Consider the following 19,757-nt stretch of genomic DNA (forward strand, 5'->3'; position numbering starts at 1 on the left):
CTTACCATTATAGGTTTTGAAGGGAGGAGCACAATATTTTTTCATGAAACTTAAATAAGGCTTTTAAGTAATAGGTAAAAAGATTAACTAAAATACAAACAGCAGTAGTAGATAAGATACTAACACAACTTTAGGAGGAAAAAACCTCCCATAGATAAAGATAATATGAGGAAAAATAAAATGGATTAGTAGTTTAGTTACAGACTATGGTGTCTAGAATCAATTATTCTGACTGAGGCAAATCCTATGTGGAAATATTACTATTAAATACTAATAGAGACTTTCTTTTTTTCAAAGAACATATAGGAACAATTTATATAATTACTAACTTACCAATTCTGTTTTAAAGATACTAAAAACCAAATGGTTACCACAGTAGAGGGTCTCCCAAAATACTGAAAACAAGAAAAAAAAAAAGAAAAAGAAACCTACAGTTCGGTAGTTTCCTGAAACTGGATTATATGATTCAAAATCCTGGCTCTTCTCAATTGCAAAATCAATGTCAGAATGTATTGGATAATTACAGTACCAAAATACATTGAATAAAAAATCATTTCTTTCTTTATTAAATAGAATCTTTCCAAATAAATATCTGCACTGCAGGGTGGTGAAGCACAGCCAAATAGCACCACCTTATGGACGTTTTCTTCTGAGGCCGCAGCTCTCATTAGCTCTCTTGGTTTTGTTACCTGACTTGTTTTTTTTTTTTTTTTTTTTTTTTTTTTTTTTTCCTCTTAATACAGGTACATGTATGTGTGTATATAAATACACTGGCATATCTTTTGAAATGTAACACTTGTAGAAGATGTAACCCTTCTTTTTTTATTGCTCTTTCAGGCATCTGATGCCAGCTCTGAAAAACTGTTCAACGCTGTTACAAATAAAGGTAAGACTGCAATTCACGTCACAAACATATTTTTTCCCATACATTTCTTTTCATGGCAATTTCAATGGGAGATGAAATGTAACTTGTCTTGCAGAAATGTCGCAATCAGCTTGTTAGTGCTTTTTATGTTTCTCTTGGTTTCAGACATGTTCTGTATGCTTGGTAATTGCTTTGCTTAAGCAATATAATATAAAGGCTTTAAATAATGCATTGCCTGCCAGGTCAGAATTAATTTAAATAACAATATTAGGAATAGTTTATTTTACAAATGGCTTTAATTTAAGCTCATTTAAATAACTGTAAGAGTTTTCAAAATGTTTTAACTTGATTGTTACTCATCAGCTACATGATAGACATGGAATTATGAATAGCCAATTTGCACTGCTGACAGTAATAACCAGCCAACATTTAGTATTCACAGGATAATAGTCATAAACCATGGCTTACTGTGCTGTATGCTTTCTGTAAAGTTAATAAATGATATAGAGGGCCACATTTAAATATTCAGTATCCCATTAATTTCTTCCAAACGGCAATATAAAGAGAGAGGGGCTAATGATATAACAGTACATTAAGGGAAGACTTACCCTAAGTCAGTGCCAGAACGCTTCTGTGCAGAGCTTGTCCTGAAGCAACATTATTAGAAAGCCTGTAGGCTTTGGGTGTTTGGGTTTTTTTTTGATTTGTTTTGTGTTTTTTGGGGGAGGAAGGTTGAGGAATGGCTGTAGACATAGGTTGCGCCAATGTGTATAAGCCAAAGCCTTTAAAGTGCATCAGCTTTCCTACCTCTTTCACCCCACTGTGAATGGTAGTGCATGATAACTGCTTACCAAAAAGGTATAAACCCATAGTATTTTAGCTTGTAGATTTTTTTAAAAACATTTGAGTCAGTCCAGACTACCAAGAGCACATTTGATCTTGGTTTGGGATTTAGATACTGTCTGTTGACCAGGTGTGGCTTTGCGTAGTTGCCCTTTGCGCTTCCCACACAGTTTGGCTATGTTTCTTTTTTTAATTCCACTGGGTCTTTCTGGTGGTTTTCTGTGCCTTTTAATTCACAAAGCCTTAGCCATTTAAAGAGGGGACAGTTCTGTGACCCCATTATGTTTGGGATTCCCTTGCTGATAGACCATCACTGGTGAAATTTGAAGGCAGAGAGGAGAAGGGGAGGGGGGAAGAAGACTTGTGTGTTTGGAGTGACCCAAGGCCCCCAAACTACATGTGACTGCATCTTTATTTTGCTAATTTGCTGTAAAAAGCTTTGGCATTTGAGTCGGTCTTTCTTGGGGCTGGGCCAGGGGAGAATAGGAGCCAAGGCAGTGAATGGACATTCCTCCAGGCAGCCTGTAACTAGGGTGAAGGGCTCTCTTCAGCCCAAGAATGAGAAGTGATTGATGAAGAGTAGGCCCCTGCTCCTCTTCCTTTCGTTTTCTTTCTGGAATCGAGCACATTTCCCACATTCTTATTTTTGTTTACTTACCGAGGAGTTTGCTTCGTGGCATCTATTTGGTTGTGAATAACCGCGCTTGACAGGGAGCCTTTTCTTCTGAGCTACTTTTCTTTGGTGATTTAGTTCCCTTGAAAGGATTAGGGTTTCTTTGTGTAGCCTAAAATCAACATAGGCTTTTCGAAGCTTTGCTTGGGAAACCGTACACAAATAAGCTTTTTAGTTGATGGTAGATTATTCCTTTGCCCCTTATTTCCATCAAAATGGCGTCTTTCTTTTCTCCTCCTGAGTTTCCCCTTAAAGCCATATGCTAATTCCTGTTGGGAACATGAATGACAAGGGGAAGAATCAATGCAAATCCAGGTGCGGCAAAACTAGGCTGACTGGTATTTAAAAAAATTTTTTTTTCTTTTTTTTTAACCACTGGGAGAAAGAGATTAAGGGGAGAGAGGGCAGAAAAAGCACGGGCGAGAGTTTTGTTAAAGGGATTAGCATTCAGACTGCTAAATATCAGGAAAACATCCTCAAACCGATCCCCCTGTTCGGAGATAATGTCAATAATTGCTTCCAGACAGGTGCAGGGATTCTCGGGGAGGGCGGCGGGTTGCTGCTCGGCTGTTGCCTTCCCGACGTGTGTGTGCCGTGGGGATGGTGGGCGGCTGTCGAGGCACTGTCACTTTGATGTATTTCAAGTTCAAGTTCTTGCGTTGCAATTCAGCCAGTTTGTTTTAAAGCCAGTTCTCTCCCCCGGCTCCCCGCCGTGTTGCCCGTTGTTTCTTTTGCCCAAAGCAATAAAAATCACTCTTAAGAAAGGTCAGATCTGCACTGGATAAATCGGGATGAGAATCGGCAGAGCTGCTGGGTGATAGACCCGTGTGAGAGGTGCAGCGAGCTGACAAGTGTGCAACCCTACCTGGCCAGAGCTGGTCCTCTCTGGCCCTCAAAGTTACCCGAATTTCACATGCCTTCTTTGTCTTGCCCCGTTTATTCTACAAATTATAGCTAGTTGAGGTAGCAGAAACTACGAGAGTAACGTACTTCTAAAGTTGTGGAAATCCTGAAGCACTTGAGGTCTTGTGGATGCTATCTGCTTTCTACCATTCAGTTGTTTTGTTACAGTAGGACTTCATGGCTGAAGGTGACATAACGCTCATACTATGCTTGGATTAGTATGGATGTATCATGCGGAACAGTCTCTTTTTCAAAAACTACTAATAAGTATGTCTAGGGCAAAAAGACCCTGCCACACAGCTCCTGTGAAGAGGAAAAGATCCGTGAAGTTTTCTGAATTCAGTCCCCCAGCTCCCATATAAGAGTTTGCGTGACTAGAGGGGTTGGACTACATGATCTCCAGAGGTTTCTTCCTCCCTCAACCATTCTGTGAGTTAACTGCCCTTTGAGTCTAATGGGAAGATGTGTACCTGAATGCAGATGGGCCCTGTGGGTTTTGGGAGCTGACCCATGGGTTTCGGGACCACTGGGGGCCATGATACATGTGATACCAGAGCAAAGCCTGAAGGGGAGAGGGCTACAGCAAGCCCAGAGCTGTCTCTGCAGCAGGGTGGAAATTGTTGAGAAGGGCACGGCTTGGTCACAGGAGCAGGAGTCTCTGTAGCTGCCGTTGGGATGAGTTGCTCCAGGTTATGAATCAGAGCCCCTAGCTCCGACACTCAAACGTGAGGCTTTTCCACTGTGACGCTCACAGTTATGATGATTCCCGTTGAAATCCAGGGGGGGTAAATGCCTAAAGACTGAGAGCCCTTAGTAACGTTTGGAAAAGAGATCGAACTATTAAATAGATGAGATGGACAAGTAGTAGGAGATAAGAAGTCTTACCTTTCCATTAGGAATAATAAGCTGAGGCACGAATTGGGTTGTATGAGCCTGTAGAGAAGTCAAGAGTTGAGCCGGGACTTGTGGAGCCAGGGAGCTTGCCCTCCCTCCTGCCCCACCGGGGCTGCAGCAGCCCATGTTTATTAGGTGCCAGGGATATCTGACTACCTCTCCAAGTGAATTCAAACTGCTTATGAAAATCGATAGTGGGTTGTGTCCTTATGTTAGTATTTGCCACGCTGCTCTGCCCTGTGTCAGCTTTTCAGATGGGCTTTCTTATCACGTTACTTTGATTAGCCTGAGGGCATCACCCAACTACAGCTCCAGGTCTAGTTCGCCCCCTCCCTCTGTGCAGCGTATACCTTCCAATTTCAGAATTGCTACTTATAGTCTTCTAGAGTTTTCAAAAAAGTGTCAACTTTTCCTTAGCATCTCAGTGTCAACCTTAATAACATTAGTTCTGTCCCAAATACAGAGTTTTGTTCACTAATTTTTCTAACATAACTTTGCAGCATAATCCAGTTCTGTTATCTTTTAATAATTAAAAAAAGACACTTCTGAAAGTCATACCACAGAGCAGGCAGCTCCTACTACTACTGTGGATTTAATTTATGTTAACTCCCTCCTACGTAGCCTTGGAGAACAGCTTTTTCTGGAGGGAGAAGAGAGTCCCAAAGTGGTGAAGTTTCATTTGCGCTGTATAGTGAAGTTTGCCTTTGATCAGAAGCACAATTGGGCTGTTACAGCTTTTTATGTTCAAATTGTTTACAGGATGTTCATGTAAACTTTATGAATCCTTCTGCTTTGTGGTACCACCAGCTGTCAGGGAAATATTTATATTCTCAGCTGGAGGCAGATCAAGGCGTCTGGGTTACTAGTCCTCACTAGCGGCTGAAATACTGATTGGATCAAGCCCTGGCTTTTTAGGCGGTTCCAGAGCAAAATCCTTCCCTGGAAAAACAGGCGTATTGTTTTCTCTTCCCTCATCTTTCTTTGGTGAATCATTTCTTGAGAGTCCTCTGCAGCGTATGTTTCTGTAAACTAGTAGAGAGCTAAAGCAGGCAGATGCTTCTCTTTCCTGAGCCAATTCACAAGAGATACTTGGCTGTAGAGAAGTGCCCTCTCTCTAAGTGAGCCATCCACACAGCCTCTCACGTTGAATATATCTGAATCCACTGCAGCATCGATAGCAGGCGTGCAGTCTTCGCATAATGAGTGTGCCCAAGAGCTGACTGCTTCTCTCTCTTTCCACTGAGCCTTCCTCCTTCCTTTCCAAGAGTCCGTAGGAACCTAACATCCTTAGGTATATTCTCAGCTTTGCTTCTGACTTCTTTGGGGCTTCTCTCTGCATATGTTGGTCCTCCATGCTACCCCTTTTCTCCTCAGGGGAATGCTACTTCCTAGTTTGCTCCTGGGGTTACGGAGCAATCCCACTGCTGCAGGAAAGACAGCAGTCAAAGAACGTCGGGGCTGTAGAAACATAAAAGCGGCTCTGCAGACGACTTCTTGCGGTTGTCAAGGTGGCCTGCCCTCCCTAAATAGCTGCCTTTCCAGTGGAAAGTTTGCTGTTGGCTTTGCGTCACTCAGTTGCCCTGCGTTTTGTGGGTTGCACGTGATTTCTCAGTATTTTCCTTGTTCACCATCTCGTTAGTGAGAGACTGAGCATTTGGAAGAGTATGCTGCTTTGAAGGCCCAAGTTTCTTATACCTGCAAGTTAGATGAGAAGAAATGTTGTGTTGCTTCCCTGTAACTTCCAAGTTAGGCAGACAAAAAAATCAGTGCATGTCTTGAGATGGTCCTTTGCTCGAGCACACAGAACAGCCAGTCAGTTTTATTTTTGTACCCTGAAGGCGCTATCGGAGCAAGACGTTTGTCACTTAACTTCCCCCTTACGCCTGCATCTCTTGTGTCCCACCAGTCCTTTCCAGAGCAGGCTTTCCGTGTCCCCTCCCCTTCCTGTGCTAGAGGTCGTCGGTCTAGGATGCGACAGCCAGTGCCGGGGGATATAATAGCTATTCCGTAGCTGCAAGAGAAGGTCACTGGATAATGTGATGTACCCTGAGTGCCCGTAGAGACAGGTGAAAGTCAAAGGTAGGCCTTTCCAAAACCTTTCAGATTCTTAAATCTGAAATGTTACGCTCTTAAAACAAAGGAGTCTTCTGAGGCATCGCTGATCGTTTTTTAAGTTAGTCATTAGAAACAAAGAAAAACCATAAAACACCCAGAACAGTGCAGGTACCTGTAGGCACTGGCTTTTCTTAACCAGAGCAGCTGAAGGAGGCAGTTGAAAATGTTCTTGGAATTTGCGCTCACATCAACTACTCTCCTTTTTCTCGCTTGGTGATTATGTTCCTTTACGTGTTCATTTACGGCTGTTGATTTTAGGAAAGTCAAACTATTCCAGTGTTAGTGACATGCTACGATGACGATGATAATATTTACCCATCCTCCAGTTTATCTATTCTGGAGAAAGTATTTGTTGTATAAATTAACGTATAATTGATTTTCTTAGAAAGACATATTAGTGCTGGGCTGCAAAATAACAAATTGAAAGTCGATTCAAAGTTAGGTTGAAAAATTCTTAGGGGTAAGAGTATTACAATGGCAAAGATCCTGACTTGACGTGCTTCAAGATTAGTGGAGTCCAGCTCTTGGACTTTGACCTGAAATTTCAGAGATGGAGCGTCCTGCAGACCTCCTGTATCCGGCCTGCTGATAGTCTCTCCCTTGTAATAAAATGCTGTTTTCTTTGAAAATGTATGTTTATTTAACTAGGTCTCTTTTTGCTTCACAATCTGGATTCCATTCAGTCAGTTACCACTCCAATTAACTAACAATTATTTAACATTAACAGTAATTACAGACGCCAGTTAAGCGCCTACAGATGTCAACTGTTAGCTTTGTACCTAATCACTCAATGAAATGGAGAAAGTTCAACAAACATCAATTAGCCAAGCAATTAGTATGAGGTAGGAAAGAGCATGTTATCGTGTGTGAGCTGATTCAATTTATTTTATTTTGTCAGAAACACACACACACACACACACACACCCTGACAAGCAGCAATGAGTCGCTGCGATTAGATAAAACTGCATTGTTTTGCTGTTTATACAAGGTTTTTCCCCTCCCCTCCTTTCCCTTACGTAACGTGCGTGTGCTTTGCCAGGCGCTTGTTATCTTATCGAATGCGTTTCGTTTCCACTGGAGAAGCACGGCAATGTCATTTGCAGGGGAGACGCGAAGACTGTTGCAGCGGTTTTACACCGGTAGACGTGAGTTTTGGCCCAGCAGAACTGCCGCCGAGCTGCTTCCACCTTTATCCGAGAGCTACACCAAGGACCGTGCAAACACGAAAGCACTTGGGCAACAAATAGGTGCTTTTACATAACAGCGACCAGCGTTAATTGGTACCTTCGTGCAATTCAGCCGTGTGTTTAATGCGGATAGTCGGTTGAATCGCTTCAGGTAGCAATGTGCGTTGGGGCTCTGCAGCGGTTTCCTCGGGTTGTAACTGGGGCAGAAGGTTTCCGCAGGCAACCGTGGAGCCAGCCCGTGATGTCGCGGCCTGGAGGGAGGGCACAGGGCATTGAAGGGGCTTCAGAAAGAAAAGAAAAAGTAAAAATGGGCCAAAAATTCAAGAGAGGCAAAGAGGGGAGCAGATAAACTGATTCAGGTGCCCTTCAGAAGAATAAATGGCCTTGACTTGCATATGCTGTGAGAAGCAGGAGCTGGGGCGGAGGAGAGGGGGTTGTACTTACCTAAAACATATTCCCTAAAAATGTATTTATACTGCAATTCACATATTTAAAGTGGGACCTGGGAAGAACTTACAAGTCCAGGAGCACAAGACTTCAAACCCTCACCTGCCTGCTGGAAACCAGAGCGCGTTTCCCCCAGGCACTTGAAATATCTTGGGTCTAGACAGGCTCAGAACTTGTCCAGACCTCGTCAGGGCTGCGTGGCTTGTACCTGTTTACAGCTGAAGGAGCTCCCTGAGCCAGATGTTATCCACGCAGTCCTGTGCCTTGTAGCCACTCCGAGCGCTTGTAGACATGGCCCTACAGAAGCAAGGGCCTCACATAACATGATCATTAGAATAAACCATCCTAATTGCATGCCTGTTGTCATTAACAGTGTTTGGAGCATGGTCCTCTTCTGCCATCAAGTGTGCCCCTGTGATTCCTTGATGGGGTTTAGCAAAATGTTGCAGCTTGGAGAGGAGCACTTCATGGTAGCGTCTCAGCCAGTGGCAAGCTGGTGATGGTGTTTCGCCGTGCTCGAGGAGCGCCCCGAACCAGGTCCTGGGCACGCCGCGTGAGTGCTGCCCGTGGGAGGGAAGCAGGCAGGAAAGGGGAGCCAAAACGCCGTCTTTGCTGCTGCTTGTGTTTTTCTGCCTGATTTTAGTTAGGATTGGAGGACTGGAGAGAGGGACGATGTGTAGCCCTGCTGAGCTTCCCCATCAATTTGGTATCGTTTCCAACTATTTAAAGCTGGTGGGCACTTTTGAAAATTGTGGCCAAAATAATTTGAGTGGCTTGTAACAGAAAACATCTGCTGCAAAGAACATTGTAGCCTAAGAAGAATGGTTTTAGAAAAACACATCTGACTAGCAAGACAGCCACAAACTAATCCTTAGTTCATTGACTAGACTTTGAGTCCCATAAGTGGTGAAACTTCATCTGTTAAAAGAAACAGCATTTTAGAAATCAAATGCAGATGAGCACAGTGCCCAGTTTTACTTCTACTTGCTGATTTTTATCATTAGTTGTTCACACGATCATCAGGCGTCAGTGGGTGTAATTGCTGCGTTGGTAGAACAGAAAAACTGTATTGCTTTGGCATTAGTCAAATCAGGGATAGGTTTTGCTGGGCAGAAGAATAACACCATTATACTCTGCCCCATGATAGTAACGAGTTTCGTCTTCTCTCACTTCTTGTATGGGTGAGATAGATACTTATCAAAATCTGACTTTGGCAATTTTTCAGTGTAGTGTGTGACCTGGCTGTCTCTGAGAAGTGAGATGAGAAGCTGTGTGAGCAGTACGACATCTTGTTCTGCATCTCAAACCTCACATTTAGGGCTGTGCCAACAGTTTAGATAACAGATTTGTTCAGCACTTTTAGGGTGGCACAAGGAGAACATTGTGACTGAAGGAATTGATCTCTAGAGGTGGTACTCCATGAAAGAGGTCTGCTTAAGTCTTTCCTCTCGCATCTGACCGCATCTAGATGAGGACTCTAAATGATAGCGAGGACTCTTGGTGCTTTTGCTAAGGTCTGATCAGGTCTTATTTAGTTGGCTGGGAAAAATGGGATGAATTCATGGGTTCTCACCTATCGTCTTCATCAAGTAAGAAAAAGGAGTAATCTTGGCCTTAATGTGTTGCCAGAAGTTGAATCTTGTGTTTCTAACTTCCGATCAAGTGGATGTTAATTTGGAGATGAGAATTGTTGCTGTATGAATGCAGAACTTCCAGTTTCATTGGAATCTGAGAAAGAATTACTAGGTGAATAGGTAAATGGAAAGCTGTTAGTATTTTGGAAAGAGCAACGTGGAAGAATAGTGCTGAGTAGGTTTGCTGAATGTGTGCATCAACTAGGAATGAAAGCATGCTTGAAAAATTACTACATCACATGTGTACTCCTTCGCCACAACACAAGGAACCTTGTGATTACATTAGACATGTTTCAAGCAGGTCATTCAGGGTGGAACTGTTTTTGAAGACCGTGGCTCTTGAGTAACTAGCTCGTTATAATCCAGTTTATATTTGAACAGTCACGTCTGATTGCAAAAAGGGTGAACAACCCTTAGAATACACAAGCAATTGCATGCAGGCTGCTAGGCTGATTAACTCATCCTGATAACAGTCATGTAACTGTGCTGGAGGTGCTTCTGCTTGTACCTAGAACAGGTATTTCATAGGTCATCTACTGCCTATTACCATGAATAAATAGGCTCTTGTTGACTTGACTGTGTTTGGATTAGACTCTAGGATAAATCATCATCTCTTGGTGTAGAAGTGCATTTTTGAGCATTTGGGAGGCTAAAACAAATCCAAATGGCTGTATGGTTTGAATTAGAGAACTCTCACTTGTTTCTTAGTTACAAGGATAGCTTTTCTCATCTTATAGGTTTGCTCCATACTCTGTCCAGTTTTCCTGCCCAGCTAGCTAGTGTACCTGCTGTTGTGTTTTCCCTGTGGTCTCTGTATACTGTATGCCCAGATTAGCAGTTTAAGAGTTTGCAGTCTTGGAAGGACAAGAAATGAGAGTGCTCATCTCTGCTGAAAGTAATGGCGTGGAGCTGCATATTATTAGTGTTAACATCCTTATGGAGTGTTTTCCTATATACGCATCTGCATGAATATTTTACAAAAGTGACTATATCCTCTTTCAGTGGCATTCTTTAAAAGATCATGGCCAAATGCTATCTGGTTGACAAGTGCTGTATCCTGTGATGCAGAGGGGAAGTGATGCAAGTTTTTTGTGGATAAAACACATTTTGACCAATAAGAAGAATCTACATCACAGCCTGTGGGGTTTGTACAGTTATTTCTGAAGGTTCCTTCTGTAGAGCTGAATCCTTTGAGATGCTAAGCATGTTCGCAGGCATTGTGGGTGTGAATCCGGTTTACTGGGCAGCTGAATTTGGAGCAGTCACCTATGAATGGCAGGGGAAACCCGCAAAATAGTAGAGAAGATTTCTGTCCTAGCTTGCTTTTCCCAAAGTCTCTCCAGTGTCTTTGGTATGTTGTGAATCTCACTCTTCCAGTGATGGTTCCCGACCAACTTGCTATTATTTCTGTTTTTCCATATCTTCTGCCTGTATCTGTATGTTGAGTCTTACTCTTAAATAATAGGTCTTTGGACCGTCTTTCATCATGTTCGTACAGCACCACACACAGTGCAATCCCGGCCCACAGCCAGGGCTTGTGGGAATCACTGTAGTACAGTTAAATAACGATAATAATAATCTGGCAAGCTGTTACAGTTGTCTGCAAAAGCTGGGTAGTATGTGCGTGTGGGACAAGTCTGTGCATCTTCTGAAGTAATAAAAAAAAAAAAGAGTGTGTCGGCAACCCAACACGTAGTAAATTAACACCTTGTGTAAATGTTTAGCTGACAGCTTTAAGGGCTTTTGGCATTATAATAGTTAAGTTGGTTTTCTCTGTCTTCACATGCCCTGTCCGGCATCTTATCTTATTCAAATAACCTAATTGCTCTCCAGTCTTTCAACAGCACATCATCTTAGCACCTAGCTGCCAAGACAGTTATTCACCTCGAGGCCTCGTTATGTTTTGCCAGCACATTGGGGGCCAAAAATAACTTGACGGTATCAGCTCAATACCTCGGTCTCTAAACGATGAACAAATAACTGGGTGAGGCAAACCCCAAGCACCGCGCGCCGAGCCCTTGGCGGTAACCGTCGCAGCTCTGCCGGGCTCACGTCGGAGGAAATCTTCAGGCCGTAGCTAGCGCCGAGACGCGCGCGGGATGGCTTTGGAAATAGCATTGCGGGAAGGGAGGTGGGCGTCTTCAACAGCCTGTGACAAGTCACTGCCGTTCTCCTGCAGGTGAACGGCTGACGTGTTACAGCAAAGGTTGAACAAGAGCATTAAGAAAGAAAAAAAAAACCCCGAAAAACCGAAAGACACATACTGCTGTCATCCAGGATGGCTTACGGATGGGCCAGGAAATGATCCATCTTCCCCTTTTAATCTGATATTATAATTAATTTAAAGTTGATTGCTGTGAGTGGCTGTGCATACTTAAAAATTAGATTAGCCAGTGAATTGTCTCTAATGATGGCTTTTATTGCTCCAGTAGTTTACCCCAAAGCAACGTGCCTTTCTTTGGAGCGCATTAATGCACCCTGAGAAGGCAGGGACGGGCTGCATCGAAGGTCGCCTAGCCCCAAATTCAAGGTTTCCGCGGTAAGACAGACATTGCTTTTGCCGTCACCGTCCCTCAGGCCCGTGGGCGTCTTTCTGCGGCAGCAGGCAACGTAGCACCTTCGCTCGCGCCGCCCCGGGGAGGCGCTCCCGTCCCCGCTGCCCGCGGCGGCAGGGCCCCGCGTGCGCCCCGCTGGCTCCCGGCTTCCGCAGCGCTCTGCTCGTCCTCCTGGCAAACGCAGACGCTTTTGGAGGCCGGCTCGAGCCCGGCGCTCGGCCGCACCCCGAGCGGTGCGGCTGCGCGCGGTGAAGCACGCGAGAGGCCTTCGGGGCCTCACTGCTTGTTTCGTTATATGACTAATCCTGTGTGACTTAGTGGAGGTGATAAAACAGAGTGGCTCCATGAAGAAGTGTGTGACAGATGCCGTAACTTGAAATTTGTTGGAATCGCGGTGTTTCTTAGCGCTGGCGTTACCTCCTGTGTGCGTGCAGGTGCACGTCGAAGCAGGGTTTTCAGCCGCAGCGGTGCTGGGTGCGCGCGCACGGGCTCTGTTAACAGCCTGGCAAGGGAACTACGATCACGCCGGTAAAATATTTCTGTTTGCTTTTTAGGCATGGTCAATGGTAGTAAGTAAATAGTGGGGCAGACGAAGGAGCTTCGCGTTATCGTAAGTTGTTCTAAGCGACGCTGGCGCAGGGGAACATTAGTTATTTTGGCAAAGAATCTATAGCATTTTTCTGCAACGTTTTTTGATTCTTTTGCTGCTGGCAGTTAAAAGCGGGAGTGGCAAAAGGACTTTAGGCCGATAGCAAAGCAAGCTTCAAAGCTTACAAGAGATCAGCCTAATTTGTAGGTGAAAGTTTGCTTTCATAATTAACCTGCCCGTATTGTTTATTCTGGTGGATATACATAGATAAAGCAATTTGCAAATGAAAACAAATATATGATGCCAAGAATATGATTTCGTCTTTGAGCTGACTCTTCAGGAGGAGGATAAACAGATTTCAGTAGTTTTCATTTGAAAATTCAGGGTTTTTTTGTTTTCACTGAATGTGGGAAATGTGTAGATCACTACTTTAAATCAATAATTTATTGCTATATATTCATTTTCTCTCTGCAACTTAAACTTTGTCCTTTGTAGATAGAGGGAATATATTCTGTTAGGCTATGATTGTGATACATAAAAAGCATGCGGGTAACTTGCTCTGACAGGCAGAAGGTGAATGATTGCACTAGATCTGAGGCAGTTTATACTTTTTTTAAACAGAAAGGAATTGCTTGTACTCTATTTACCTTTTCCCCTGAGGAGTAAATGTGAGGTGTAGGCATCCCATACTTTTTGACATGTTGCATTAGCGTTTTCTATTCATCACAGCAATGCAAAGCCTTGGAGCAAATGTACTCAAGGCTATTTGGTGGGGTAACATGCTGAAGCTTGCCTTGTAAACAGAAACATTCCTGCGATTTAATTCAAAAGTAAGCATCCTGCTAAATCTTAGCTCCACAGAGTATCGACTCAAGTGTTCCGGGGATCTCCTTAACTTTAACGCTGGGAGCAACGTAAGAGAAGAGCTCACTTAGGAACTGCAGCTTTTAATGCATCCAGCATGGAGCAGAAGGTGTTTGGAACAGAGAGGCCACAAAAGTGAATTTAAGTAAGAGATGTCCTGCAACTCTTGGTGCAAAAAAGTGTTGATATGAAAAAGTGAGACTGAGTAACACAGAAGATACTTGGAAGTATTCAAGGAGATAAATAATCATCATAAAATTATAGGGAAGATTCTTCAGTCTTCGACCAAGTGTTCTTTGAGTGAGGGTTTGGGGGCTTTTTGGCCCACAGAAATGCCAGGGAACATTTTTTAATATCATTCACGTCATTTCTCAGTACAAACTTTCCCCACTTAAACTAGTGCAAGACCTCGTGAGGACACTGTTATCTTGTCAGTGGCATATTTGACTCAGCTTGGTTGTGTTAACTGATTTAAAATCTTAACTGATAAAGCCAAGCTTTCATGGCTTTGCCTGTCCTGGCCACTTCTCTCGCCAGTTTAACACTCCTAAATTGTTTTTTTAATTAATGCTGTGCAAAGCCTGCCCCGGTTGCTAGTCCAGTCAAGCAAAATGAAAGGAACGGCAGATGGTCTGGGTGTTACGCTGGCAGAAACGTCGATACTTTGGGACAAAATCTGCTTTCAGCTTCACTTGTGTAATTCCAAGTAACGCGTTTGAAATTGGCTTACACGGACTTCTGGAGGTGGAGACATGATAAGAGTTAAGTCCAGTGATAAAATTTCAGATGCCCTTTTCTCCCATGTGAAGGAATTGAAGATTCAGGTGTTACTTGAACTGGTTAGTTTTCAGGACAAAAGGTTTTACAATTATATCCTATTAAAATAATTCTACCTAGAAGGTAAACCAAAATTACATAGCCTCATTTTTTCCCTAAACCTTTACTGGAATGCAGTTTCAAATGCATATATCTGTGTATGTTTTTCATAATGCTCTGTAGTTTGACATGGGATCTTGCCAAAAGTGAAATCTTTAATGAAGTCCACAGGGTATTTATGCAGATCCAAAGCTGTTCATTACGTCTATTTTGAAGTACGTTGCTGTGTTGATGGCAAGGGGAATTTGTTGAAACCTGTAGCGTAAAACTTGTAATTTTGTTTGCTAACACTTGCAAAAGATTACAAATCTGATCCAAGGCCCTTTGAAGTCCAGGGGAGTAATGGGATCATTAGCTTAGGAATTAGTACGTGTTTTTCTAATATAATACTTTCACATGATGCTCTGGGAAAACCTCCTCCTCTCTTCTCCTCCCGTGCAGAGAACACACGCATCGGTAGTGGGGCGGCGGCAGCTTTCCTGCCAGCAGAAAACTTGGCCTCTCGAACGTCCATAACTTCTGCCACTGTGTAATTTTAAAGGGAATAACCTAAAAAAAAAATCTCTCTATTCTTAAAGCCAGCTTTGTGGCTAACGTGGACAACTGCTTTGCCTCAGTAGCATGCAAGTACATTTTGAAAATTTCCCATGTCAATGTGCTGCATATTCCCCAGAAATGGTGTTTTCATAAGCACCTGGAGTCAATATTTTTGTATGGGAACATCCCTGCTTCCGGGTGATGGGCACAGCAGTGTTACAGATTTACAAACTTACCCTGTCTAAAGGAACTGAAACAAAGGGTCATCGGAGCCAAAAGCGGCGGCAGTTTTTCATACAGCCAAATGGAAACGGCCTCTGTGCTGCAGCAGGATGCAAACATGAAAAAATAATGTTCTACATATCTTCAGAAGCTAAAAGGATTTTCAGCTTGCTGCTGCTGTTCAGTTCTCCGCAGGTATTTAATGGGTTTTGCTGAGACATGCTCCCCGTTGTAAAATGGTTCTGGAGCTGACAGACTTTGCTCAAGGCAAATTCTTTTCATTAAAAAAGGATTTAACTAATTAGACCCGACTGTCGACTGACAGAGTAATTGATAAGGGAAGTGGGCCCAGTAACCCGGAGGTGAGATTATATTGGGACTTTAAATCTTTATAGTCCCTGATAAAACTTAGGCTTCCCCGGAATGTCGGAAAAGTCATGCTGGCTTTTTCACAAGGCGTAGTGCCTGCGCGGATCTGCAAAAAGCCGCACTTCCCGCCAACTCATTTTTCAAAGCAAAGGTCTGATCCAGCCAATTTTTGTCACAAGCTAAAGCTCATTGCAGCAGATCTAGTGAAGCCGCTTTGCACATTTGTGCGGTTGGGCCCGCATATAGTTTGTATAGTTGAGCTACTGAGTAGTTTACGTGCAACTTTTTGTCTCTTTAAATTACCTAAACTAAAAGTTAATGTGTCTTGTTTTTCACTGTTGAAATAAGTAATCACTTAGTCCAATAAATATTAGTTCTGGAACTGCTCCTTACTTGTAATTTGCTTTTCAAATGAGAATGAACTTGGAAATGTGTTTACGGATTGATAGGAAGGAAACTGGGCTGTAGGGAGCCCGGCTGTGTGTACACCGAGAATTGCAGTCAGATCCGTGCTCTCACGGAAAGCTGTTTCCAAATACAACCGGCGACCGTGTGTGACAGGCTGGAAGACTTCTACTCGTTGTTCTTTCAGCCTGTGGAAACCATGCTTTAGAGGGCAGCAGCAAAGTAACAAAAAGATCAGGAATTAGGACAGGACCTGGTAAAATCAAATTACAAAACTGCTGTACAAAGTCCACTAAAAACATAAAAATAGGGTGTGGTGGGTGAAAGCCACTCACCCATGTTTAATTCTTCCTGTTTCAATTATCACTTAGATCTGAACATTAACTTCATTTGTTTTCAAGTGTCCAGATAACATCTAGGCTCAACAAAAGTTGACTAACAAAATAAATGCTAGTTTTGGACTTAGGCAAGAGGAATCAGGCCGATGTCAGATTATGGGCAAGAATTAGAGAAAGGTACCGGACACAAGGGTCACTGTCACTTTTGCTGCTTTAAGAAGCTGAATATAGTTTAAACATAGTTTTTGTCAGTGTTTCTAAAGGAAACCACAAGTAGAAAAAAAAAGTGTCTTGCTTTTCCCAGTAAGCTGAATGCAGCGTGTCACTCATGAATTAAAGAAATTTCAGCTATTGCAAATGAAGTGAACGTTTGCTAATAATAACTGTAAGTTTAGCTTGGAGGGGAGTCCTAAAGAGTTATAATACGGGTTATTTTCATTGGTGTACTAAGACTTTGCTGTAAGAGATGAGACATGTCTGTTACAGTCCTTCCCTCTTGGATGGAGCTGGGTGTATGCGAGGCCTGGTTTGCACGTATCAGTAAAATCAACCCTGCTACAATGTCAAAACATAGTAAGTCAGTCCTGTCTTAAAGTCTAAACCCCCTTTGTTTTTCTTTTTTCTTTTCCTTTTCCTTTTTTCTTTTCCTTGCGCTCCATCTAAAATAAATAACTGAAAATAACTGAATGAATATAATCCATTTCTCCAAAGGAAGAAAAGTAATTGCCTCCAGACTTCTAACTTACCTGCCAAATTGCATCCTGATGTGAATTACAATGGGCAAATTATAATCTTTTGAGACAGGGGAAGAAATAATGGAGTCTGCAAGTGACCCTTCCCTGGTAGGCACAGTCAAAATGAAACTAAACTTGGCAAGTGATTTGCACTCACATCAGGGAAGAGTTGGTCTCCAGGTCATCCTTGAAAGGCATTGACTTAGGAGTGCGAGGGAAATAGCTCGCACTGCACGCCGATGGCCGGAGGTTGAACAGAAGGCAGTTTCAAGTACTATCAGCACTGTGCAGACTGCAAACTCTGCACTCCTCCACTCCAAAAAAGCAAAACAAAATCCAAACCAACAACAATGACACTAAACAACAAAAAGGAGAAGAGATGTCGAACCAAGGAGTCTCATGGTTGCACAGATGGTCCTGCTAAGGCTTTTCCCAAGCGATGGAGGGCGTGGGGGTAGCCACATCAGCAAGGTTTGAGCATCTGTCCTTCAAAAGTTCAGGATTTCTCTCATCTCCAGCACGGGGATACTCTCTTGTTCAGCACTGCTCAGGCTATGTTGTGTGTAAGCTGTTTCAGGCTTCTCTTTGTTATTTAGTAGAGCCCTGATGTAGTTATGTTGTAACAGCCAGCCTGTGTGCTATGTCTTAATTTGACTTTGTAACCCAGCTCTTTGGTTAAATGTAAAGCAACTTCAGGACGTGCTTTGGTCATCTTAAGTACCTTTGAAATAGCTGTGTGATTATTGCAGTTTCAAAATACGTGGAGACAATTGTTTTGGAAAACTGTCAGAGATATTTCTGCAGTGTGTTTCAGATTTAGTTGCAAATCTTGTCCTGTTTGTAGGATTTGCGTGACTTCAGCAGGACTGAAGTTGTTGAGTGCAATATCTTGTGGGGTTGACAGTTCTGTGGCATGGGACACTGGAGGTATTTGCTTCCAGGAGATCCTATTCAAGGGAGAAAACTAATGCTGAATGATATTAGATCATAAAGTTTTGTTTTGAATTCCAGAAAAATACCAATGAAAAGAACAATATTTCATTTTCAGGTAGGGGGGTGTTGTGTTCAGAATGTTTCCACTGACCCAGCTGAAAGCCCTGCTTTGTTGGCACCTAAGTAACTCGAGCCACGGTCTAACAAGCCTTTCACTGTAAAATCTAAGAATAAATGCATGTGCCAGCATAAACTGCAGAGTACAATGTAGCATCGACAGTGTGAATAACCTCAAAATGTTATCGTTACCTGTATAAAGGACCCCAATGGTAAGCCAGAATGGCGTAATGAACATGGTATCTTCTGCAACACTTGCAATGCATGATGAAGTTTTTTTTTTCTTTCAGGGCAAATGCAAAGAGTAAAATGAAAGATTGTCTTTCTTATTTTAAAACATACATATTTTTAGTTCACATGGATGATGGTTTTACAGATAGGTATGGATATGCGCACAGACTCACATACAAGTGTTATAATTTCCCAGCCTTTTCAATACTGTCTATGTTTTTGTGAAATGTGGTCCAGGTGACTTCCTAACCTCCAGCACAGAAGTGAAAGGAGGTTGAAAATATACAGTCATTTTGTAGCCTTTGCTGAAAACCAGAACTCTGGTGTTTTACTGTTACCTGCATTTGCACAATAAGGTACATTTAAATGTGACCTCAAAATGTACACCAAACATACTATCAAAGATATTAATTTTGCCTCAGTTTAGGCAGCATGGGTAGTTCTGTTTGAGAGGTACCCCAGTGGCCAAAACTGGAAAGTCAGAAGCCCCGTTAAGAGTTTTTTTGCTTAACCTAAGTTACCTAAAATGATTCTGAAATTTGTTTTGTGGTGGTTTGGGGAGAAAGGGGCTACGATTAAAGATGATGCTGTATAGAAGAATTAGCCTGGGAAAATGAACAGGGCAGTGAATTCTTCCAGACTGGGTGATGGATAACAGGAGCCAGCACAAGAAGAGGGAGGAGTAAGGTTATGTGCCACTGTAAAACAGATGTACTAATCTAGGGAAGGGTAACACTGCTAGTATCCATGGCAGTTTCTAGGGTAGTTGTGATCGTTCAATTTTTAACCCAAGGACGATTAAATGTCGTTTAGTAAACTTGGTCTGGAAGATGGTATTGTTGCAGTAAGCAATTTCTTAGGGGAACGTGAACTGTAAAGGTTTATTAGTATGTTGTAAAACAATTATTTGTTTGTGTGCTTTTGCCCCTCAGGAATCTTTTTCTTTATATTTTCTAAATAATACAAGACATTCTTGACAGCAGAATCCCCACAGTGGTTAATGTCAGATTGTTATCAGATTTGGCAGTGATTATTTTCTAATAATATGTATGTTTTTCCCTTGCTGCCCATGTAAGAGTGACAGTTTGCTGCAACTCAATGCAAGATTAAAAAAAAAAAAAAAAGTCAGCACTAGCCATTCAGATCACTGAAAACATGTAATCTAGTTAGCGCAGAGCTTTCTTGCTATTTATCTGCCTTTTAGTTATCTGAGGAAAGGATTTCCAAGAAGCAGATGTTAGATGGGGTCTGAATTCCTTTTGTTTTTTAGTGAAAGTGAGGTCAAATTTGAGCTTGAAAAATGATCTTTTGTAGACTCCCAACAAAAAAGCTGATGAAACTCGTAATGTGCATTGTATTATTGCTCTTATTTTTAAGATTTATCAAGATGTTTTAGTTTAATAAGCTTCACAATGCGCTTTGTAAT

The 19,757-nt window shown here is 42.5% G+C and overlaps 1 protein-coding gene across 2 annotated transcripts in view; it reads left to right on the forward strand.

Moving 5' to 3' along the window:
• The window catches only part of AUTS2 (activator of transcription and developmental regulator AUTS2), a 745,402-nt gene that overhangs the window by 672,390 nt on the left and 53,255 nt on the right, over positions 1-19,757 (forward strand). For both annotated transcript variants that reach the window (XM_062592634.1, XM_062592635.1), the window contains exon 6: positions 838-886. In XM_062592634.1, the coding sequence (XP_062448618.1) occupies positions 838-886 (49 nt within the window). The remainder of the gene's footprint in view (positions 1-837; positions 887-19,757) is intronic.

The sequence above is a fragment of the Rhea pennata genome, chromosome 20, assembly GCF_028389875.1.
Source record: "Rhea pennata isolate bPtePen1 chromosome 20, bPtePen1.pri, whole genome shotgun sequence".
NCBI lineage: Eukaryota > Metazoa > Chordata > Aves > Rheiformes > Rheidae > Rhea > Rhea pennata.